Below are 25,195 nucleotides of genomic sequence, written 5' to 3' on the forward strand. Positions count from 1 at the left end.
CTCCAGAGACACCTAAATAGAAGTTACAAATAGTTGCAAAATACAAAAACTTAAATATTGGCATAGGTAAGAATGATCAGAGAAGCAATGTTTCTGACAGACAAAGCTCACAGGGATTACAGCTATAGATATTGCATTTGTCCTCTATCCTCTATCCAGAAACATCTGGGTATAAGTTACAAATAGTTACTAATATGCATAAAACACACATATAAAAGTAGGCAATGGCACATTAAAACTAGTCAGAGGTACAAAGTTTTTAAGCACAGGGATTACAGCTATAGCTATTGCATTTATCCTCTAGCCGGCATCATCCATCCAACTCAAAAGTTGGCGACCTTAAATGTTATATTAGGGCTAGTATCTGATAACATTAATATAAAATGCTTCGGAACCACCTATTAAGTCCAAAATGACTTGAAGGCACAACAACAACAACACCAGAAATGTGGGGAGTGACGGGGAAATGAATGCAGGAGTGTGATTCCCAAAGAAAACCCCATAATAGGATGGTCTTATTACGGTCGCCACCGAATCAAAGAGGACTTGAAGGCACAACAAGGATACCAGAAGTATGGTTTAAGAATAACAATGCAAAAAACATTACTAAGGATTCTGTATAGTGTGGTCTGAGAAGAGGTCAATGTGGATACTCTATCATACTAAGCGATGCCAACCCTAATGATGCCAAGGTACCCTCACTTTGATATTGCTTGGCCACAAGTGTCCTGGTTTTCATTTGTCAGATTTTGGAGACGTTATGAAGGAAGGCAAGGCATGGCTGCTCAGAGGTGACACATTTTATCTACACTGCCTTGCCACCAATGCATGATATTGAAAGTGAACCGTGCAATTGATAGCAACCCCATTCTGTCCTGCAAGTGGATTTGGTGCAATTTGGTTGCGAGTTCACTTCTGGGACTTGAGACGGATATCCCTCCTCTCTAAAATCCCGAATCCGAAGCAAAACCAACCAAGGTCTAGTGGCACCTCGAAGGCTAACACATTTCGTTTAGCATAAGCTTTCATGGACCGCTGCCCAGTGTGGGCTGTGGTCCATGGAAGCATATGCCAAATAAAATGTGTTAGCCTTCAAGGTGCCACTAGACCCTTAGTTGGTTTTGCTGCAACAGACTAGCAAGGTCAACCCTTGGGAAATATAATTCAAAGTGTGTATTTTTGTTGGAGGGGATGGCACTCTGCGGCGAGTAGGACTTGCTAAGACAGAAATACTCAGAACTGAACAATCTAGCAACAATATTGTGCAGGCTGCCTAAAGAGAATGGAGGGGTAATGGATATTCGAGGAAAGGGAGAAACATCCAGGGTGTTTATCACATGGAAGTTTTTGCAGCTCAGATCTGAGGTGACTCCTGGTTCCGCAATGCAAATTCATGTTATAACACATGTGTTTTATCATATCTGGTTGCCCTTCTGAATCGAGCGGGAAATCGAATCCAAGGCAAGTCACGTGATGCAGATTCAAGCAAAACGGAGTGAGTGCACATTGTATTACCACTCCAGTGGGATTCAACGATTTGAATTGGGACCCTTGCGCATGCTCAGTGGGGGTCTGGACACATGTACATTTCTGGGGTGAAATGTACATGTGACACCTTGTACATTTCCGGGGTGAAAAGGGGCACAAGTTCTTGTTCCCTGTTTCGCGTAATTGCGTGAATATTTGCCTCGTGAATCTTTCTGTGTCTTCTTCATCCTTTTTTATTTTCCCTTCCATTTCAGCAGTTTCAATGCACAGATAGATAGATAGATAGATAGATAGATAGATAGATAGATAGAGACAGACATATCTCTATATTCACATTCACGCACATACACACACATATATATTCCCAAAAAATGAGTTGCCTTGAAAGTGAAAGGACCACCAAAAGGAAATGGGGGGAACATTGCAGCGTGGCATCATGGGAAATTTGCAACCCAGGGGGGGTTTGCAGAAGCAAAGTTGCATTCCACACCAGACCAATTCAGAGTAAAAGCAAAGTGAGCTTGGAAGCAAATTCTGTGAATTCACTTTTTTCCGAATTCACCAAAATGAGGAGTCACTTTGGATTCATTGCACCACGGAAGGAGCCCCCATAGAAAGGAATTGTGTCTGATAACACATTCACGTTATGACGCGAATTCGCATCATTGGACCCGCAGTCATGGCGGATCTGAGCTGCACAAAGCTCCAAAAACCTCTGTGTGATAAGGCCCCAGTTTTCTCATCCGTGTATTTTGGATGATAACAATCTTCAGAGTCTCCGAATGCTTCCTGCTTTGGTTCTGCAGAAGTTTTTAATTGCTTCCTTAATAAACATCGAATTCTGGAAAGAGTCCCTTTTATGGAAGAAAAAGGCCGTTCCATGTTTATTGGAGTTGATTTAATATCCATGCAGAGTCACCCTGAAAAACAATTGCCCAAGTCCTATCCAGACAGATAATGTTGACACAAGTCAACAACCCGAAGGCACATGAACACACAATATTGGAAGGACGATATTCATGTGGAAACATGTAAATCTGAACTTGTGTATCTGTGGTAAGCAAACAGGGATAGAGATCTGAAGGTCTAAGGGACGGGGGAATGGATTACATTTGTTTTCCCCCATTGTTTTCGACTTCACATAGGTGCCATGTTGTTGTATGCCTTCAAATCATTTCAGACTTATGGCGACCCTTGTTGTTGTTGTTGTTGTGTGCCTTCAAGTCTTTAAGGCGAACATATCATGGGGTTTTCTTGGCAGGTTTCTTCGGAGGGGGGTTGCCGTGTCCATCCTCTGAGGCTGAGAGAGTGCGACTTGATCAGGGTCACCTAGTAGGTTTCCTTGCCAAGCAGGGATTCAAACCCTGGTCTCCTGGTGTCCTAGCCCAACACTCAAACCACTACAGCATGCTCTTTGTGAATTGCTGTTACCTACATTCTTTGTAGTCTCCAAGAATAGGTTTCTGGGGATTACAACAGACATCATTTTGATACAGTCGGTTTTCTTTCTAGCCAACTGAGGTGAAACAAATCACGTAGAAGAGCTTTGCGAAGAGGTGGCGTCAGCAGAAAACAAAGAACCAGGTGCACCCGCGTGCAGCCGGGGGTCGTATCTTATTATCGGAAACCCCTCGGTTTACGGCATTGTTTCTTACCTCGTGCTATTTATGGACGCCCAGGGAAGAACTGCAAGACCCGTAAATGGATGTGCTCTGTATTGTGATGACTGGGGGGGTTCAAGCAAAGAAATTGCCCTGAGAATAATTCCACGGCCCAAACTTCCAAAACAGTGAGCCTCTCGCAATTGCATGTTGGAGGCAGGAACATGGCACACCTGGGTTTTTAGGAAAGACGCTGAGACTCAAGGAAGGTGTCGGCATCTTTGATGTGCGAGATCTTTTTCACCCAAGATGCCCTGAGGTGCTGACTTGTTGGCCGTTCCTTTTGGCCCTGTAGCATCTCCTCCGAGTTCAGCTTTCCAACACACGATGTCCAGGTGGGCCGAGGGACCTGGAGTTGGCATGCCATCCATCGGGAAGAAGGGACAAAGCCGCTCACCTGTCATGTTGCGTTCCATCATGGTCCATCTTCCACAAACCAGGCAGGGCCAAAAATGACAAACTATTGACCCATAGAAGAGAAGGCCTCCTTGCCACATCCCTATGGAAATCTTGCTTGGGTTACCTGGCTTGCGAGAAAGAAGGCAATGACTAGGTCCCAGGGAATTGACAATTGCAGGCCAGTACAATGTTCCTCATCCCAAGCTCAAAAATTGCAGCAACCTTCCAAAACGTGGCTCAGGTCAATGCTTGGACAGGAGACCACCTAGGAACCCCATGAATACCCCCCGGTTTCTATAAAAAGGAGGTATGTTTCTATAAAAGGTTATATCTCTAAAGTAGGTGTCTAAACAATCTTGTAGCACCTTTGGGACTAAGGCTGGATCTGCACTGCAGAAATAATCCCAGTTGATACCACTTTAACTGCCACAGCTTAATGCTACAAAATCCTGGGAACTGTGCTTTTGCGGGACATTTAGCCTTCTCTGGAAGAGTGCTCTGATGCCGCAACAAACTACAACTCCCAGAATTCCGTAGCCTTTAGCCATGGCAGTTAAAGTGGTGTCAAGATGGATTATTCTCAAATCCTGCCTATCTTAAAATTAGCTTATTTTAGAACTGAACTTTAAATTGTATTTATAAAGTGGTTAGTTATAATATTATTTTAGTTTAGGTAAGGGATATATGATTTTGACTATGTTGTATTATGTATTTTGTCTATTTTAGGTAACCCGCCTTGATCCTTTGGGAAAAGGCAGGATATAAAATTATTATTATTATTATTATTATTATTATTATTATTATTATTATTTCTGCAGTCCATATGCACCTAACTGTGAAAAAGAAGTTGTAGCATATGCTTTTCTAAACTGGGCCTGCTTTTTCAGATGCATGGAGTGAAGTGTTACACAGGAATTGTGTGTATCAGAAACAGCAGGGTCAAATAGATGGATTAGGATCAGAAGGGAACCAGGTTTAAACATCTTCACTGTCAGCTTGGACTAGTCAGTTGCTCTTTCTCAGCCTAACATTATAAAGCTGGAGTAAGCTTGTTTGCTGCTGCTCCAGACCCAAACCAATAGACCAAAGTGGCAATTTCAAATAAACACTAGGAAGAACACCCTGATGATATGAAACAGTGGTGACACGAGTCTGGTGTATTGTGTGTCCATCTGGCAGTGAATTCACTCGGGGGGTGAATCTACCTTGGAGAACCAAACCCTGGCAGATATCAAGGGTCCGCTATAATGCAAATCTATTTTCCACATCTTCTTTAAATTCTACGGGGATGTTGTTCAGGTTCTATTTTGGCAAGATGCTTGGTTTAGGGTTCATCTTTAGGTTTATCCTAAATTTTTATAGTAGTAGTTCTGTCTTGCTTACCTCGATTGAGGGTAAGTATACCAGTAGGGGAGTATACCAAGGACTAGTCCAGGGTCCAGTCCAAAGGTAACACAATACTAGTCAACCAGTCACAGCAAAAGGGCAGAGGCAAGAGCATGGTCACAAGGCAAGGCCAGAGGTCAGATAACCAGAGTCGTGAATCAAAGAGCAAGGAACAAAGGAACAACAAGGCTGCAAGACTGGTTGTTGGCTGGAAAAAACCTCTGCAGCTGGAGGTCTTTTAAAAGGCCTCTGCTTCTCTCAGCTGCGACCTGAGCTCTCCTCTTGGCTTCTAGCCTGGAAGAATGCCTCAAAGACACCTTGACCTGCCTTCGATCCACACGCTTTCAGCCTAGAGTCTGGTTCTCTTTCTGCGGTTTTCTGAGCCTCCTCTGAGACTGTGGATCTAGGTAGCCCCAGATCTGCCACTATCTCAGCCTCCTCCATGTCTTCAGTCTGAGTCCTCTGACTGTGCCTCTAAGTCAGGCCCAGGGCAGTCCATAACAAGTTCATGGTCTGTGCCAAAAATCTGCTCCTGGTCTTTCTTTTTCCAAAGTCTAAGGGAAGAAGAAATTCATTAGGCCTTCCCTTCATATTCCTGGTGCAGATACAGTGACAGAGGCATTCTGGAAATGCAATTGTTGGATCTCGTCTAGAATGGTCCTTTGGTTCTGACCTTCTTTTTTCTTCCATAAAGAAGTGTCCTGACAGCAGAACCGTGTTTATTTTCCTGGGAACGTAGGTCCAATGGTGTATGGGAGAAACTGCTGCTTCAGAAACTCTGGTCCAAAGCCATGTTGGGCTCAAAGCGTTGATAAGAACGTAGAAAGGTTGCCAGCAGAGCTCTTTAAACGCGGCCGAGACGTGACGAGAATTGGCCGCGCCAGTTCGAAATCCCAGCAGCTCTATTCTGTGCCAGCGAAGGCTTCCAAACCATCTTCAAAGGCAGCCCAGTGTGTTGAAATCATAATAATATTAATCCATTCAGATGCAATCACGACAGTAATCCAGTTTCCAAGGAATGGATAATAGTGGCTGGTGAAGGCGTCCTGAGGGAGGCCATTTCATGAAAGGGATGCCTCAAGCAAACGAAAAAGGAAAATAACGGGGGCAAACATCTCCTGTCTTTCAAACCTTGGTTACTGAATTTTGGGGCATGGAGAGACCCAAAACAGTTCATCTCTTTTTTTCCAGAGTGTTGAGGGTTTTGGGGAGCTTCACAGCCATTGTCTCCTTACAGCAGGTTACATTTCTGCATTTATGCCCCCCAAATCTGCCGAAAGTGCTGAATAGATGTGGCTGGAACTCTACTACTGTTTTCTTCAACTGCTTTCTGTCCAATCTTTGGAATTTTAATTTGGGGAATTGTGGGTGATGCATAGCACTGTTCTAGGTCCATGCACTGTTGTAGGTCTAGGCAGATTTCATACACTCTGTCTGTCCCAGTTTGGAACAGTCAGTGCTGATAAACCAACGTTTCTCAACCTGTGGGTCACAAACCCTTTGGGGGTCGAACGACCCTTTCATGGGGGTCGCCTAAGACCCAGGGTTGGCACCATAATCTATAGTACTCTAGTGCAGCAGTTCTCAACCTGTGGGTTACGGCCCCTTTGTGGTTCTCAACTTGTGGGTTGCAGCATTAGGAAGGTTGAGAACCACTGTGATAAACCTTCTGCCATCCGTAGTTTTTTGTGGGGTTTTCGGGCTATGTGGCCATGTTCCAGAAGAGTTTCTTCCTGACGTTTCGCCAGCATCTGAAGGCGGCCTCAGGCATCGGACAAGCAGCCTTGGATGCGGTCGATCCACTGGCTGCAACCTGAGTTCAAAGTGCAAAAGCTGAAAACACTTCTCTCATTCTCTTCTATGTCCACAGACTTGGCCACAGGCAGACTTGGCTGCTGGACCTCTGGAGAGGCCACAGATTCTGCTACAGCATACCTAGGACCTATCTCAGGCTCTGCAATTGCAGGTTCAGGCCCCAGAGACTCTGGTTCATTCTTTGAGTCCTCCGAGTCGTCCTCCAGGCTCAAGCAAAAGCAAACTGCTGTAGCCTCTCCTTGCTTGTATGTTCTTCCTCATTAATAACCTTTACCATCATGAATGCATTCTGATGCTCCTGAGCATCCTGGTGTTCATCTGTGAAGTGTAAGAGGGTATGGTTGTGGTGGGCTGGGTAACTTACCAACTTACCTAGTCTTGAGAAAGAAGGTTTCTTGATACTGGGATAGGCAAGTCTGACCTTTGTCCAGGCTTTCATCCTTTGCAATCCTAGCCGGGTTCTCTGCTGCCCCTCTCCCTCTCTTGCTCCCTCCATCTGTCCAACCGCCACGTCTCTTTCTTGGCTGCTCTCATCTCCTCCCCAGCCTGGTTTTCATTATTGCAATGTTTGCTTATCTAATGCTGTGATTTAACGGAGACACAGGAACTCACACACTCGCTGAGTTGCCTTGAAATTACTTGATTGTTTCCTGACAAGCAATTCAGTGTTTCCCCATGCTGCTAAGGAACTGCGGGGAAAGGGAGGGGAATGGGTTCCTGGCCCAAGCCTGCTGAGTAGGGTTACAAGAAGCAGCATCCTCAGGCTGGAAGCTGCAAAAGAGGCTATGGAAATGGGGACTGGAGTTGGGGATCGCATCATTGGGCAGGTGTCAAGGTTCACATCCCAGTAAGAGGTGTGTGCAAAGGCACTCATACATAGAATCATAGAATCATAGAATCATAGAATCATAGACTCATAGAATCATAGAGTTGGAAGAGCCCAGACGGGCCATCCAGTGCTCATACATGAGCTAGAGCCGGCGAACCATGCTACATCCATCCGTCGCTGTTCTTGTGCATCTTCAAGTGAAACTGGTGTTTGGATGGCCATCTGTCAGGGATGCTTTGATTGTGAGTTCCTGCATGGGTTGGACTGGATGGCCCTTGGGGTCTCTTCCAACATGTGACGTGCCCAAGATCACCCAGTGAGTTTCATGGCGAAGCAGGGATTCGAACCCTGGCCTCCAGAGTCATAGTCCAACACTCAAACCGCTACTCCATGCTGGCTTTCAGGTTTTCTTTGGTTATTCATATCTCTGCCTTCCACAAGGAAAGGTGGAGAAGAAGGTTCTGGGGATGCATGGATAGAAGAGGGGGTATTCAGCTAGCCCTCTCTTCTTTCTTTATCCCTCCTCCTCTCCTCTTTTCTGTACCATTGTGTCAATGGAGTGCAAATGACTTTGCACTTTGGAACCAGTTTGCAGCCATTAAGGAAAGCAGAGGACAAAAGGAGGAAGGAATGGGAAGGAGAGAGAGAATCTGGGACCTTTTAAAAATCAGCTGAAGAAATGGGATGACAGTGGAATAACCAAAGGGCAGAGGAAAAGCTAGGACAGGGGACCAGAGTCAATCCTGGAAGCCTCTTGGTTCTTTTCCTCCCTGTTTAACCGATCTCTCTGGGCAAGCAGAGGAGCAAGAAGGTCAAGGAGAAGGAGCTACAACGTGCTTCCAGCTCATCCTTTTTCTTTCCTTTTCTGGGAAAAGGTGGTGCTGGGGTTGGCCAGATGTGACTATTGCCGGATCGTACAACAGGTGCATTGTTGACGGCAATAGACAAAGAAATTATATTGCCTTTTTTTTACTGCCTTTGTTTCCAGCCTTCTCATGGCCAGGACAAGGTGTGCCCTCTCTCTGGGTCCACCTTCTCTCAAGACCACCTTGAGTACCACCTTAAGTAAACGCATTGAGTGAGAGACACTATCACTTTTCTTCCTGTGTGTGTGCGTGTGTGTGTGTGTGTGTGTGTTTGTGTTATTTGCTTGATAGAGAAGCTTTGAAACCTGGCATATTTTCTTTTGCACCTTTGGGAGGGCACTACGAAGGCCACAATGAGAGCTTTGCCATCCACATGTCACCTCTGCTGTTTTCGATTTCTGCACTGATCGTCTTAAAAGTAACTTTAAATGCTCTTCCCTCTGCATTGTGGTTATGCTTCTCGATATATAATATGAATCTATATTGAAACAGATCATACTGTTTTAATTACAAACTGGAGCTTGGTTCTCTGCGGCTATCTAAATCCTTGGACGCTCAAGTCCCATTAAATGCAATGGCGCAGTACGACGGTGCCCCTAGAACCATAGAGTTGGAAGAGACCACAAGGGCCACCCAGTCCAACCCTTTGCCATACAGGAACTCTCAATCGAAGCAAAAATGGCAAAATCAAGCTTTGCTTTTTTGGAATATATATATATATATATATATATATATATATATATAAAATATTTTCGTATCTTCGATGCTTGGATCTGTGGATAAAAAATCAGTGCATATGGAGGGCTGACTTTCTCTCCCTGTCTCACTCACATACACTCACACACACACATACACAACCTTCCAGGGCAAAGTGAAAACCAATCTGCACCCCTTGGCCTGTCATTTTTCCTCCGCCAGCCTCCCCTTTGTGGCCTCGGTGGGATTTCCATCCAATAACTGAGGCCAATGGGATGCAACCCCCTTAGGAACCCCCCTTTTGCTTCTCCTCTCTGGGAGGACTGTATTTATTATTTACCACTGGGATCAGCGGGGTGATGCGGGATGGCCATTCTTCCTTTTCAGAGACCCCTTTTAATGCCTTGAATGCCCCTGGCTTGTTTGAGTGGGAGAGGCGGAGGGGTAGGGGCCCGGTTTCGGTGGGCTTCCCTGCTACATCTAGGGTCTCTGGCTCTTTCTCCCAGCAGATGGGCCCCGGCTAAGAATGCGCCTACAGTCAGGCCCTAAGAGGATTTGCTGGCGAGGCCTTTCATTGCTTCGGGGGCCTTTGTGCGACGCTCCGGCTCTGCCGTGGGACGCCGGCGAAACTTCGGGGGCTTTGCCTCCAACTCTCCCTCCTTCCCCCGCCACCTGAAAAGAAAAGAATGTCGCCCATAAAGCCCATGTTTGTTCAGCTTGTTTAAGGGAAACTGGATGGCCCCGGCGGAGAAGAAGGGCCCAGCCGTGAAGGCCTCAGCTTCTTTGAGAGGATGCAAAAGGACTTTCCTGGGAAAAAGCAGGGATCCGGCAATGCAGCGTTGGAGGCTGCTTTGGGATGGGTGGGAAGGAAGAGATAAGGGACCCTCCATTGACAGTTCCAGGTCTGTAGATCTTGGAAGCCCAGCTTGGAAATGGATCTGCCCTGTGTAAGTTCATGCATTGAAGCATAGAATCAGAGCTGGAAGAGACCACAAGGGCCATGCAGTCCAACTCTCTGCCATGCAGGAACTCTCAGTCAAAGCATCCCCATTGACAGATAGCCATCCAGCCTCTGTCTAATGCAATTTGACACTGCTTTAATTGCCATGGCTCAGTGCTATGGAATTCTGGGGTGTGTAAAGTTGTGAGCAATTTAGCCCCCTCTGTCAGAGATCTCTGGTGGCTCGCATTTGTTTCCACGCTGAAATACCAGAGTCTTGACACCTGGAAGCCTCCGTCAAAAATATATATAGCAGAAGAGCCATGAAATTAGTTTTTTGTGGGTTTTTCGGGCTCTGTGGCCATGTTCTAGAAGAGTTGATTCCTGATGTTTCATCAGCATCTGTGGCTGGCATCTTCAGAGAAAGCTGAAGCTGAATGGCATTCTCTGAAGATGCCATCCACAGATGCTGGCAAAACATCAGGAATGAACCCTTCGAGAACATGGCCAGCCATGAAAGCCTTCGACTTCACAGCCATAAAATTATTTGCATTTCTTTGCAATGCTCAGCCAGGGAGCTCTACTGCCTCTCCAAACTACAGATCCCATGATTCCATAGACTTTTCCCATGGTGCCTGAAGTGGAAGCATAGTGCTATAATTGCGTAGTGTGAAAAGCCTCTTGTCACCACAGTGAAAGAAATGGCCCCTTGCACAAAATGGTTGGCGCCTAGAGATAAATGTAAGCATTTCCAGTGCTTCTTAACTATGGTGGGGGTCTCGTTGTAGGGGATTCTGGGAGTTGCAGCCTTAGAAAGTAACTTTCCCAAGCTCTGAGTCTCAAGTAACTGCCATATACGCATATAAGGCTTTCATTTCAGGACCATCTGGGACCCTGAGGTTTTGGGACCAAAACCTGAGACTTAGGGATGGCATCTGGTGATGTTATTAAGCATTGTGCATTCAGTACCAACCACAGTTGCTCATAGCTTGTCATTTGAACATGCACACAGACAGTATATATTCCTATTTGGAAATTGGGACAGAAATCTGAAGGTCAAATGAGGGGACTAATCTCTCTTAGCTACTTAGGGAGATGGGATAAGGAATTGTTTAATCCTGGATACTTGCTTCTAGCTGGAAGATGGATGGAGAAAAGCATAGGAGATGATTTCTGGAGCTACTGAGGGAGAGCCTTAGTAAATATGTAGACCTCTTGAAGACTGTTACAACAGTTAATCAATTCAAAGCTATAGCCATGTTACTCTGTAGAATCAATATGTAGAGAGATCTTGTAGCACCTTTTTAGACTAACTGAAAGATGTTGGCAGCATGCGCTTTCATAGACTTCAGCCTCCTTCCAAATGCATCTGAGGAAGTAGACTTGAGTCTCTGAAAGCTCATGCTGCCAACTGCTGTCATTCAGTTACTCTCAAAGGTGTTACGAGATCTCTCTACATAGCAATAAATCCAGTTTTTCCAGTTAGTGCAAGCTGCTGCTCCACTAGCTGAGCTGGAAATCTGCACCTTTGCTGCTCCTTGTCTTGAGCTGAAACTGGAGAATTTGCACCCTTGCTGCCCATTTGGAGATGACCCAGGAAAACAAGAGACTCAGGGTCAGGTCCTAAGATCTGACAACCTGAGATCTGTGCAATGGGGATAGGATGTTGAGGCTGAGGAGAGTAAGCTTTATCTATTATGGTTATGAAGTATGAGCACAGAAATTCAGACTGGGGCTATGGACCAAACTCAAATGCATTGCGGTTGCTGAGTCCATCCCCAGTTCAGAAAGCCACTGGAATAAGAGGTCACAGGGAGCTTGAGTGACGTCCTGCCATGTCTTTGGAAGGAAGGGTTTTGCACGATGATGGCAAGGCCTTGGAAGAAACAGAGCGGAAGGAGTCAGGGATGACAGCAAGGCATGCTGGGAAGTGATGCCTGGAGCTGAATGCAGGCCAGGCGCGCTTGCTCTCTGGCCGTCCCCATGGTAACCCCATCCCAAGGAGAACATCAGCCTATACACACACACACACACACCACCCGCCCTTACAGCCGTGGCAGATTCTAGGTCACAGATGGCCTTTGCCACCATAGCCAGCCCAGGAGACGGATGGGTTAGGCTTGGCGGAGAGAAGGGCTTTCCACTTTGGAAAGCAAAAAATGCACGCCGCGCAAAGGAAGGAAGGAAGACCGGAAGCCCCCAATCTCCTCTGCCGGTGGCACCTTCCCTTTTTATTCCCTGCAACCAGACGCTGGCAGAGAAATGCAATCTGCATTTCTATATTGCAGAATTAATGCAGTTTAATCGCCACGGCGCCGCACCACGCCATTCTGGGATTTGTCATTTTCATGAGATGTGTTGCTTTCTCTGTATCAGAGAGCTCTGGAGCCCCAACAGACTATGATAAGTAAAGCGGTGTCAAACTGCATGCATTCTGAAATGTAGATGTAGCCGTAGTGATCTGGTGCAGGGGTCAGACTCTAAAACCAAAGGCAATGACTTGTGTCCACATGGCATCCCTCTTTCCTTCCTTCTACCTCCGCTGCCCCCCTCCACCCAATGCCCCCTTTGAAGCTGATTTTGGCTGAAACTTGCTTTTCTTCCTCCGCCGGTTGCTTTCGTTTGGCAGGATTGACCCCAGGGCAGGAGGTGACACGCAGATGCAGACTGGCATCAGCCAGGGCTGCTGATCTGCCTCGGGGACGGGACAAATATTTTATGAGTAATTTAATATCTGGAACACACAGCCTCCCTGGTTCCCAGAGAGACAAGGACAGAGGAGGCTCCTTAAGACTCACAAAGCCTGCTTTTCATAAGGAAAGCAGTGTGGTGCGTATGTGCGCCTGCACACACAAGAGAGAGAGTCACAGGAATTAACCCCTCTGAGCCCAGCTTCGGCAAATGCAGACAAACAGTATTATTGGGTTTCGGCCTTCCCTCGGCTGTCGTCTTTTGCAACTCGGTGATGCTAAAATATGCCCCTTGTTTGTCCAAAAGATGCCATTCACTGAATCTTCTTGAAAGCACAAGGAAAGCCAAGACCCATTGTGGACCAAACAAGCTCACACCCCGCGGTGTGAAATTCTGACTCTGTGACCTGCGCTCTTTTGGGAGCCAAAGGACCTGTGAAATGTGTCGACGACAAATTACAAATCCCAGATTTGCACTACAAAACCCAGGATTCTGCAGGAAGCAACTGTAGCGGTTAAAGTGGAAAAAGAGTGCTATCAACAGTGCAGTGTGATATTGTCCCGAATCTTTAAAGAAGGTGGATGGACAATACAGAAAACAGTAGAATGTAACATTTTGAGAAACTAGCTACATGCATGAAACTATATGCGTGGAAAGGGCAGAATGTGGGGCCAGTCGCACTTACTTTTTTTGCTCCAAGAGATTTGCATCTGTGAATCTATTCAAATTCGATTCACCATTCCCAGTATGTTTTAAGGCAGTGAATCTTTCCATGGCATTTAAATCCGGTTTGAAGTTCTCATTCGCCACCATTCAGAACAACATGGAGGCTCCATTTCCTGAACAGTGGCTGTGTGAACCGCATTGATCCAACAGTGTACTCACACTATCGGAGATACGGATCCAAAAAAAGAACCATTAAGGGATCTGGTGCCTAATGCACTGGTTTAAATGGGCTTTTTGGTGGCCCCCCCAGCAAACGGCACTGAGTACAATTGGTGCAAGTCAGAATGACAGGGAAATAACCCGGTTTTCAAACCGGGTTATTTCATAGTGTGAATGAGTCCTGCGTTTCATAAATCCGCTCCAGGTTCTAAGCTGAACTTTTAAGTGAGCTATCCAAGGTACTTATCTCTATCCCCAAACTAGGTGCAACACCTTGGATAACTGCTCCAAACTAAAACCTGGAGAAGAGCCATCCACCTTACTGGCACTGGCGCCTCTTTGAGCTCTCTTAGGTGCTTAATTTAATTTGGAGATAGAGCTCAGGACAAGTTACTTTTCAGGATAATGATCAGGATAGGATGTCCAAGCAGTCAGCCACTGAGCAGTGATAGGATGATGCTCTGGATTACGGAGCATCATCCTACCACTGCTCGATTCCTAACTGCTTGGACACCTCATTCTGTCATGGCCATGATGATAATGTCCATCCCCCCTGACGCAGCATGGGTCATGTCAGAATGTGGAGAATAGACATTCATTTCCTTCTGAGTTCTCTGTGGATCTGAGTTCCTAGACTGTTAGTCTGTTTTCTTGCAAAGGGTGGCCAGCAGTCTCCAAGTATTTGCTGCCCCCTGGTGCCAATCCTCACTATTATTCTGTATTGAGATGGCAAGAGAAGCACACCAAGGCATGATGGGCTTGTTCACGATCCAGTTATTTGGATAAAGCCCAGATCTCTTATAGCTGGGGAGTCCTCTTAATGGCTGGCATTCTGCATTGCAGTTCTGGATTTGTAATCTGGAATCATGAATCTTCAATTGCTCTGTGTTCACTAACTCTGCATAGTCATAGACATGATGCTATTGCCACAATGTCTCCAACCTAATTTAGCTTCTCTGAGAGTTAGTCTACACATAAATTTATGATGTGGATTTTTAGACATTGACATCAACACTATTCACTTTCTCTCTGACAAAAAATGCAAAGCCATGTGAATCCATTCAAATCCATTTTCACTCTGGAAAAAACAGCAAGTCCTTTTTCAACAGAGTTTATGGGGTTTTTCATATACGCACCCTGCAAAAAAAAAACAAAAAAAAAACCAAATTCCTCCTAATCGTATGTAACCGGATCACAGTCTGTTCAGTTTGAATGAGGAGCCATATAGACAAGCCCTAAGATGCTATGATGAACATCAGATGAATTAAAAGTGTAAATGGATATTTATTTGTTTCCACAAAGAGCACAGAAAACTTTTATTTAACAAGAAAAGATGATGGTCAAAAGTATATGAGGATGGACACTCCTTGGGGTCTAATGGTTTGCTAAGAGGCAGGGAGGTCTGGCACTTTATGTGGGCCCCAAGTGCCAACATAGACTGGCATTTCCCCAGACCTGCTGGACCATAGGTGGCAAAGCTGAGCAGAAAGTCTTCCAGAGCTGCTTTAGCTATCTGGGAAGAGCAAGAACCCTGAGAAGATGCTGTCAGCTCCTTCGGTGCCCCCAATGAGGGAGTTCTTCTCCGTTGGCTCCAGCCAGACCGACTCACCTTGGGTCAAGCGGAGGACCACGCCGCCTGTAGTGACTTGGAAGGCATTATAGACAAAGTCGCAGAAGGCCACCACTCTCTCCCCTCGCTCATTGCCACGGCCTTTTTTAAGGTGGATGCAGAGGTTCCCACGTGAGCTGACATGGTAGGTGAAATAGTAGATCCCTGGGATCTGGCAGGTGAAGCGGCCGTAGCGGTTCTCGTAATTCCTGTTTACATTGGTGATGACGCGGTCGAAGCGGACGGGCTGCCCTCGCCGCGGTGTCATGGAGATACCTCGAACTGCTGAGAAGGCTGATTTCAGGGAGGTCTTGTAGTCGCCAGAATCGCCCGGTGGCCCACGAGGACCTGGGGCGCCAGGAGGCCCTTTGGAACCTGCTTCTCCTCGGGGACCCACCTTCCCTGGATAACCAGGTTCCCCCGGTTCTCCTGGTTCTCCAACATCTCTGTAGTCTTCAACCCTCCCAGGAGGACCTATGGAACAAAGGCAGAGAAGGACTGTGGCGGCACTAAGAGGAAAGATGTTGGATGAGGAAAGGCTTCTGACATAGGCTAACGTATAAACTTCTAAATTTGAAACATTATGTATGTGTATTGGGGAATGGGGATGCTTTGGAGATGCTCTAGGTCTGGGGTGTCTTCTTTCAGCAGGGAGTTAACTAGATGGCTTCCAAAGAGCCCTCCTACTTTCCATTTCTATGCCATAAGCAGACCCTAGATGGATTCAGTCTTGACCACTTCAGACTGCAAATGTGTAGCAATGCTCCGCTCCCATCAAAATCCTTAGGTTCTGTGCGGATGTATTTATGTATATTTATATGTTGTAGGGAGATGGGACAGTTGGGCCTAGTCTTCTCCTAAACACACTTGCTCCTTTGTTCTCTTTTGATGCAAAGAATTCTTGGTCTCCTTGTGGAGCAAAGACACTGAGCCTTTTCTTCAATCCTATGCACACCTGGTCCATGAAAAGTTGCTGCTCCCACCCTCCAAAAATGACCGTCCATCAAGAGCTGCATTTTGCATCTTGCTTGCCATGATTTTAGGGGAACGCCAGGGTATGGGAGTTGTTATATTGATGTACTGTGATGTAGTTATTGGACAGATGTGGCTATCACATCCACCGGTGGCATGATAACAAAGTTATATGAAGCTGTCTTGGCTTGAGTCTCACCAAAGTCATTCTTCTGGCCTCTCAGAAACTGGATGAGAGACCAAGGATGGGGGAATGATATAGGAAATAAGAGGACCAAAATTATTTTGGGTATTGTAAAGAATGAACAAGTAGTTGCCAGTAGTTTGAAATTATGCATGATTTTGGCATTGCTAATGCTTGCTGTTTAGTTCTGACAATGGATGTCTCTGGTGTAGAATAAAGTTACTGAATAAAGGTTTGCTGAGTTTTAACTATTGGAGCCTGGACTTCTGATCTTGGTTAACAGCCAGACTTGACCCCATGTAAGTTTGTTATGACCCAACATTCCCTAGGTTGGCTTGGACCAAAGACGTCCTCCATTACTGCATTGTCCTGCCTCTTACCTCGTTCTCCCTTGATCCCATCTTCTCCATCTTGGCCATTGGTGCCCGGAGCCCCTGGCATGCCAGGAATGCCAGGAATTAGGGTGGGACCCTGGCAGGTGTCACCACTTGCCAGCTTGCTTGCAGGGATGCAAATCAGCATTGCCCATATGATCGTCTTGGTGGTCAGCATCCTGGAAAGGCAAAGAGAGGAAGAAGAATAGGAGGAGAACATCTCAGGATGCCACAGGAGGAAACCATGCAGTTAAGCCAGTATGGAACTGCTATATCTATTTAGTGTAGATACACTCTTGCAATACCACTCTGAAGCTGAACTACAGTGCGCCCACATCATATGCAGGCACGCTATGCACGGATTTGAGCATACGCTCAAACCTGTATAGAGCCACATGGAAGCATGTGGGGTGTAAGGGCCGGTGCATCCCATTTGAATTAATGGGGCGCACACCCATGGCGCATGTACCACCTCACCACCATGTGCATGAGCCCTATTCAAGTTAATGGGGCTTGAGCATACGCGTTTTTTGGCTTATGCGGGGGGGGGGGTGTCCGTAACGGATCCCCTGCGTAAGCCAAGGGCACACTGTACTATATCTGCATATAGCTCTGCATGCACAGTTCTGAATCACATCAATGCCTGCAGCTGCCAAACCTCAAGAGGAGAAGCAGGTTATGGAGACGCAGCTGGTCTCAGCTAACTTGAGGAGCAGAGGAAGAAATGAGGGCCCATTCTCAGAGGTAATGCACCTGCCTTTTCCTTCCCCCAGGAGCCTAGAACAGCGGATCTCCATTGTCTGAATGGCATCCCCAATAGTAACCAATAGTAATGGGACGTTGACAGTAACTGGACAATGAAAGGTTTTTGTACAGGGCCCAAAGGCAAGGGAAGGGTCCCCTGTGCCCCATCCTAAAAGGGAATTACGCATGCATTAGCTGGAATGATGCACAAATAGGCAACTAATAGAGCCAGCATGGTATAGTGGTTTGAGCACTGGAGTACAAGTTATTTTGTTTTAGGGTTACATAAAATAGAATAATATGGAATACAAACCTTCTTTACCCATGCATAAAACAGTATAATATTAACCAAAAAAATCCAATTTTACCCTCAAATATTTTCTACATTGCTTCCTTTATGTATCTCTCTCTTTCAACCAAATTGAAAGAAAGTTTGGTAAGCTGATATTTTACATGGCATGCGCTGCAAGAACACTTTATGCTCCCAAATGGAAAAAAACTGAAACTCCTTCTAGTGAGGAATGGTTATATAGATTATATGACTGCATGGAAACTGATAGGAGTACAACTCTTGAAGATCAGAGTTTGATTCCCTGCTCAGCCATGGAAACCCATTGGGTGACCTTGGGCGAGTCACACACTCTCAGCCCCAGAAAACCCCATAATAGGGTCGCCTTATGGTCAGAAATATCTTGAAGGCACACAACGACAACAAAGGTAACTGCCAGTTGGAAGAGGCGCTGCACAGCCAGCAACCATAAGTCGTCCCATACGGACACACAGAGTGAACACACATTCTAACGCTTGTTGTCTTGAAAAGCAAAAGGGTCCAAGGAAAGTCTTCCCTTACCTGAAGATCCTCAAGGACAGCAAAACTGGACCCGCTTCAGGCCCTGACTAACACACAACAGAGACAACTTCACAGTGGGGACACACTTCTCCCCCACACAAGCCGCACACAAGCACACACACACACATTAAGCAATTGCAGCCCCCCCCCCCCCCCCATGTTGCAGGCAAAAGGGAAACTGGTCGATGCTTCTCCTTTCTCTTTGTGCCTCCTTCCCTCATTCCATGCGCCACCCCAGTGGTTTCACATCCGCACTTTGCCACAGCCAAGGGGAAGTGTGGTGTCCTCGCTCAGGGCCTTTTCTGCAACCTCTGCAAGAAATATGGGGAACCCTCCTTTGGGGGCTGGGGGTTTTTGAGAACAAATCTTGTGGTCCTCATGGTGTGTGGCTTTTGTGGAGACCCACAAGGCCAGCTCTGGTGCTCCTAAAGCTTCAGCCTCCTTCTCTCTTGCTTGTTCCCAGAAGCTCTCCTTGAGCGTCAGCACTTTTTCTCCATTTGGTCTATTCTCAAGCTTGCCAAAAAGTGGCCTTGGCTTATAGAATCATAGAATCATAGAGTTGGAAGAGATCCCAAGGGTCATCCAGTCCAACCCCATTCTGCCATGCAGGAGCTCTCCATCAAAGCATACCGGACAGATGGCCATCCAGCCTCTGTTTAAAGACCTCCAAGGGGAAGCATTTCTACACCCAGATCAGCTAAGCGACAAAGCCCAGGCTTTGCAGAAGGTCTTTAAAAAGTCTGATTTACACCATACAACTATAGCGCTTTGATATTAGTTTAGCTATCATGGCAATAGTCTATGGAATCCCAAACCTTCCAACATCTCATGGATAAAAACCAGGACATGTGTAGCTATGCAGCTTTAAGAGTGTGCTCAAGATGGCAAAAATTATTAATGAAGAGGAACGTAGAAGCTAGAAGTGGCTGCAACAGTTTGCTTTTGTCTCAGCCAACTGGCCAACTTGACATTCTCACATACCAATGGCATATATATATGTCTATCCCTGGTCTCCACTCCACCATATGCATCTGAGGAAGTTGACTAAGCTCATGCTGCCAATTTCTTTATTTCAGTTAGTCTCAATGGTGCTACAAGATCTCTCTGCATACTTTTCCAATCTCTAACACACATCCTACCAGCTTTGGCCTCCTGATTTCGTAGTTTTCCACCTTTGCTCTCCTACACATTTTGGACTTCAGTTTCCAGAAGCCCTACCTAAAGTGACCATTGTGGAGAGATTCTGGGAATGGACAATGTGTGGAAGCCCAAAGACTGAGATGAACCACCAGCAGGAACAACCATACTACTTTGGCAGATGAGTGTTATTTCTGGCATTAAGAAGGGCAAAGCAAGCTCTCTGCAGCTGATCTTTCTCTGAGTAATGGTTGGGATCAAGTTGGTCTTTCCAATGCCATGATGGCAAAGGATGCAACCTTTTAGCAACCCAAAGTCCCAAGTGTAGGCCTTTCATCTATGCAGTCCCGGGACGAAAGGTAGAACAAATTGGATCATGGCTGCACAGTGCGATGGTGGGATGAAATGGTTTCTGTTTTCTCCCTCTTCCCTTCCAAAGATGCTATTTGCTGCCTAAAGTATATGTCCGATAATTGTAGATGGGGTTGCCATATCCCAATGTCTAGCCCTAAATCTCCAGTTTAGGAAGGAGACATGGTTGCAAAGTCCCCTGTTTTGGTGGCCTTGGCTCCAGGCAAGAGCAAAGGGCTGGGTGCAAATGCAGATGTCAGGTAGTACACCAGCCGCTTGCTACAATTTGCAAGGATTCATTGTTTTGTTGGTGCAATTTGTGAAGGCTCTCCTGTGTGTATGTGTGTCTATGTATTTATTTGGCTTTTTCCTTCCTTTTCTTTGTTGTGGTGATGCCAGGGACCACTCTCCGCTGTGCTCTGTATCTACCTTCTGGCTGGAAGCAAGTAGGCTAGATTTAATGTTACATATCCCTTCTTTCCAAGCAGGTGAGCCAATGCAATTGGTACTTAACATATAATTCTTAAAGGCATCACTGGGGGCCATCTCTAGGCCATAGTTTTTGGCTCTACAGATGCGGAGCCTGGAAGGATCCTGGACCACAGCCCTAACTGTATAACCAGCACAATGCTATTTTCTTGGATGTAAGCCCCATTGCGTTCAATGAGTCTTACTCCCAGATCACTGAATATATAAAGGAAAGGAAAATGGTCATTGATTCACAATTGCTTTTACATAATGAGCCATTTCGCTTTCCACATTTACACATGTTTCTGTTTTCATGGTTTTGAGTCTTCGGGATGAGCATCCCAAATACGTTTTCATGAATAACTATTTGTTTCAAAGCAAATGCAAGCTTTTTAGAGGCAGTTTTAATCTGGCTGACTGTTGGATGCTGTTTTTATAATCCTGAGGCCTTTGGGATCTTTTTTTTTTCTCCTGTTGGTTGTGATGTTACAATATAATTCTTTTGTTCTTTTGGCCAACTGCCTTGGGATACGATTGAAGGGTAGCATGAAAATACTAATAATGACTGAGCAAAGAAATAAAGCAAAGAACAGATTTATTGAACTTTTTTTTCTTGAACGGCTGAGAACATTTCAGGAACAAGAGTGGAAAAGTGTTGTCTGGCATTCAGCATTGGACTGACATCTACATACGTGTGGAATAGAATTGAGCGGTTTTGCAATGTCCATATTCCACAAGGAGCTGCCATGACCTTATGCAGCAAAGCCAACAATGTGACCACCGCACATTGAGACATTGGGTGTCATTGTGCATTGGGAAACAATGTGCATTTGGCACTTTCAGTGTGCATTGGGACACCAGCTAGGGAGTCCCAATGCTCATTGGTAGAGCCAGATGTGCATAAAGACATTCTCGACAGTGTCCTGATATGCATCTTCACAATGCACTAGGAGAGTCCTGTTGCACTTTTGCTGCTGGATGCATAAAGTTACACAATGTAGACTGCAATACAGAATTGTGGTCAATAACAATAGAGTAGCTACACAAAAATCAGAGGGCAAGAAGAGCTCAGATCCTGGTCTCAGGGTTTCCAAAGAACTCAGTCCTACTGGTTTGTCCCAGGTAGAGTAAACATACTCAACACATTGGTAAAACCCATTGGTTAAATAAGTCCACTCTTGTTGAGACTACTGGTAGGATCCTGGCCTAATCTGGGAAAAGCAAGAAGCCCGAGAAGACACTGTCGGCACCGCTGATGCCCACCATGCCATTGTAGTCATTGACTGCTAGCCAAACTTGGTGGCCCACTTGCATCTGGAGAAGGACACCTCCCGAGCTCACTTGCTTGGTGTTGGTCATGTGGTCACAGAAGCCGGCCACCTTCTCCCGGTTCAGGTACATGTTGACGCAGAGGTTGGCAGTCTGGGACGCATGGTAGGTAAAGTAGTAGACGCCAGGGACACGGCAGGTAAACTTCCCAGTGTTGACATCATAGTCTTGGTTGGTGTTGGTGATGGCTTTGTTGAAGACAACTGGGGTATTCTTGGCAGGGTTCTGTGCCGTCTGTCGCATCACTGTGAAGGCCGATTGATGGTTCCTCTTGTAGCCTCCTGGCTCTCCTGGCTCACCTAGATCCCCCTTTGGACCAGGCTCTCCTGGAGGTCCAGAGGGCCCTCGAGGCCCGTTCTTCCCTGGCAAGCCAGGGGCACCTGGCTCTCCTGCTTCCCCCTTGGGACCTTGGCTTCCAGAAATAGCTGGAACACCTACAAGAGAATGAACACACGGTGGTTCACAACTGGAGGCACACATGAAAAGGATCACTGAGAACATTGGCTCAGCTGGTTCCAATACACTCCTAGTTCATGGACTTCCCATTTGTGATCTTGAATTTCTGCAGGTGGGAAGCCAGGAGGGACAAAACTGCGCACAACCATGATATCCAATGGGGCTTGAATATTTGGTTTTTTTCTGATTCATGGGGGGGGGGGGGGGGGTCCGAAACAGATCACCTGTGAATCAGGAGGGATGACTGTATGTCTGCACTGGCCATGATACTCCAGGAGCAGTCGAGTCTATCGAGGCCACACAGCTGACCCAAACTGCCCCTATTACCTCAACTCTCCATTCCTACACTACAGCAGCTGTATTTTGATGAATTTTAACTGTATTTTATAGTGTTGTCGTTTTATAGTGTTATCATTTAGTTTTAAGACGGGGGATAGGGGAGTTATGTAATTTTTAGTTACATATGTGTTATGTATTGTGTTTATGTATTGTACTGTAACCCGCCTAGATCCTTTTTGGAGGAGCGGGATATAAATAAAACCTATTATTATTATTACTACTGCTGAGCCACCCAACATGTTTGCTGTCACCATGATTGCTTGCTTCTGAGGTCAGACTGAGATGCCCAGTGATGCCCACATGGCTGAGCTCCTTGCTATGACTTCAGAAGGAGTAACCTGAAGCAGTGGCAGCCACACCAGGTAGCCTAGCAAGACCTCCATGCAGACAGCCTCTTTGGAGTGGGAATGGAAGGCTCCAGATCTTCCTGAAAGATCCAGAGCAAGAGGTAACTTAAACATTCATTTCAACATAGTTATATACCTTGGTTCCGATGCAGAATATGCCGAATGTTGTCTCGACGGCTCGCTCCAGAAACAAGGTTTGAGTCATGTTTTGTCCAAATATAACAATGTCAGAACAAGGGAGGAGACAGAGAACAGGCCTTTTGGACCATGTACACAAGGCCTTAGTCGAAAGCCATGGGCCCTTCAAGCGCAAAGCAAAACGGCAGACCCCAGTCATGCTAACTAAGGTAGAGAGAGGTTGCCTTGGGATTCCCACTCTGTGGACTGTTTACCTGGTTCTCCTTTGGATCCTTTCTGGCCATCCCTGCCATCCTGGCCAGGAGGTCCTGGCACACCTGGCAGCCCTGGGTTGCCATAGCAGTATTGTGGAGGTTCAGCTCCGGAAGATGAGTTGCCCAGAATTAGGGAGAGGAGGACAAATCCCCAGCCAAGCAGCCTCCTTGAATTCAAGTCCATTTTTGTTTTCTAGAGGAAAAAAGGGGGGCAGAGAATGAATGGGGGGACTTAAATTAATACTGTTTGAGACTGCTTTAATTGCCATCGCATTCTGGGATCTGCAGTTTTGTGAGATATTTCGCCTTTACTGTAAGAGAGCTCGGGTGCCACAACTACAAAGCCCAGAATACCGCTGCATGGAGCCATGGACGTTAAAATGGTGTCAAACTGCATTAATTCTGCAGTGCAGATGCAGCCTCAGATAAGGGTGCCAAACCATTAGGAAATAAAGAAGCAAGCCGATGAACAGACTAGGTATATCATTGCTGTGCAGTAGCAGCCATTTGATAACACTTGCAGACTCCATTTGCAATCTTTTCTGAATATTGTACCACGCTTATTTTTTGTTGCTTTCTTTTTATCTGTTTGGCCTGCCCTGAATGCTCCCTCCAAAAACCTCTCCAGATGTGGCTAAATGTACACTTCTACGTTTGACAGCTTTGCTTGAGATTTAAAGTGGCATTGCCTCCCTTGAGGTTCCCAAATTCCCTTCCCAAATCTTTCCTGATCCCCCCAAACCTTCTAGCGCCACATGCTTATCCTTAGTTTTTGCAAGAGGCAGCATGGAGTAGTGGTTTGAGTGCTGAACTACAGCTCTGGAGATTAGGGTTTGATTCCTAGATCAACCATGAAACCCACTGGATGATCTTGGGCAAGCCCCATTCTCTGAACCTCTTCTCAACAATGGCAAACCTCTTCTCAACAAATCCTGCCCAATAATCCCATGATACGTTTACCTTAGGTTTGCCATAAGTCAGAAATGACTTGAAGGCACCCAACAACAACAATTTTTGCAAGCTGCAAGCAAGCCATCCCCAGAAACCATGGTGGTTTTGCCCATTCAAGGTGGCAAGACGGTTGGCATGGTCTCTCTTACCTCTGGAGAGGGGTGTCCACTCTTGGACTCTTGCAGTCAGCAGACAACTTGAAGTGCTGAGAGACAGGGCAACACAGTTGGGGTCAGCAGATCCTTCTTGCAAAATCATCACCCTCAACAGGGAAGTTGGTGGCCTGGGAGAAGAAAGAAGTAGCCCATCCCTTTTCCTGTCTTCATGCTGTTCGTCCGTCAACATTTGAGTTGATGCATTTGTTTCAACTTGCCCTGAGTAATCCTCTGCCATCCCACTTTTTCAGCTGCTGTTGAAATGTCCCAGTTTCTCTCTCCTCCTCCCGCTTTTCCTCTTTGTCTTCAGCTTCTTTAGTTGCTGCAAACTGAGTTCAAACTGCAAAATTAGTTTGCGCTCGGTTAGTTCAGCAGGAAAGACAGGACAGGAAGGGTGGACAATTGCCCTTCTGAATACGATCATTTGGTTTGGTTTGTTTTCTTTCTTTTTTTAAGCTGTCCTTAAGTCAGTATGTGGAGAGATCTTGTCGCACCTGTGAGACTAACCGAAAGAAAGAAATTGGTAGCATGAGCTTTTGTAGACCTCAGTCGACTTCCTCAGATGCATTTGGTGGAGAATGCATCTGAAGGAGTACACTGAAGTCTATGGAAGCTCATGCTACTGATTTCTTTCTTTCAGTGAGTCTCAAAGGTGCGACACGATCTCTAAACATACTGATCCTACAAACTAATACAGCTATATCTTTGAATCTGGTCCTTAACTCACTACATAAATTTTTAGGGTTTCTTTTTCCTAAAATAGTAGTTTTATGTGTGGTTCCTCATTAATAACATGTACCATATTGATCGCACAGGTGTTGTTTGGCCACATGTGTCTGCATTTTAATCTCTGAAGTGTTGGAAGGTATGTTTTTATTATC

General features: G+C 46.0%; 2 protein-coding genes across 2 annotated transcripts; both read right to left on the reverse strand.

The window, feature by feature from the left end:
- Window positions 1-14,920: 14,920 nt before the first annotated feature.
- Window positions 14,921-18,473, reverse strand: LOC149307760 (complement C1q subcomponent subunit B-like). The gene is made up of 3 exons (XM_089536929.1): window positions 18,390-18,473; window positions 16,802-16,974; window positions 14,921-15,739 (listed from the first exon to the last, which is right to left on the reverse strand). Exons 2-3 carry the CDS (start codon window positions 16,971-16,973, stop codon window positions 15,162-15,164), a joined length of 750 nt encoding a protein of 249 aa, XP_089393055.1. The 5' UTR covers window position 16,974; window positions 18,390-18,473; the 3' UTR covers window positions 14,921-15,161.
- Window positions 18,474-20,923: 2,450 nt separating this feature from the next.
- C1QC (complement C1q C chain) lies at window positions 20,924-24,866 on the reverse strand. The gene is made up of 3 exons (XM_089536930.1): window positions 24,309-24,866; window positions 23,209-23,401; window positions 20,924-22,108 (listed from the first exon to the last, which is right to left on the reverse strand). Exons 2-3 carry the CDS (start codon window positions 23,390-23,392, stop codon window positions 21,552-21,554), a joined length of 741 nt encoding a protein of 246 aa, XP_089393056.1. The 5' UTR covers window positions 23,393-23,401; window positions 24,309-24,866; the 3' UTR covers window positions 20,924-21,551.
- Window positions 24,867-25,195: the final 329 nt, after the last annotated feature.

The sequence above is a fragment of the Sceloporus occidentalis genome, unplaced genomic scaffold (assembly GCF_023333645.1).
Source record: "Sceloporus occidentalis isolate IW3139 unplaced genomic scaffold, rSceOcc1.0.p SCAF_8, whole genome shotgun sequence".
NCBI lineage: Eukaryota > Metazoa > Chordata > Lepidosauria > Squamata > Phrynosomatidae > Sceloporus > Sceloporus occidentalis.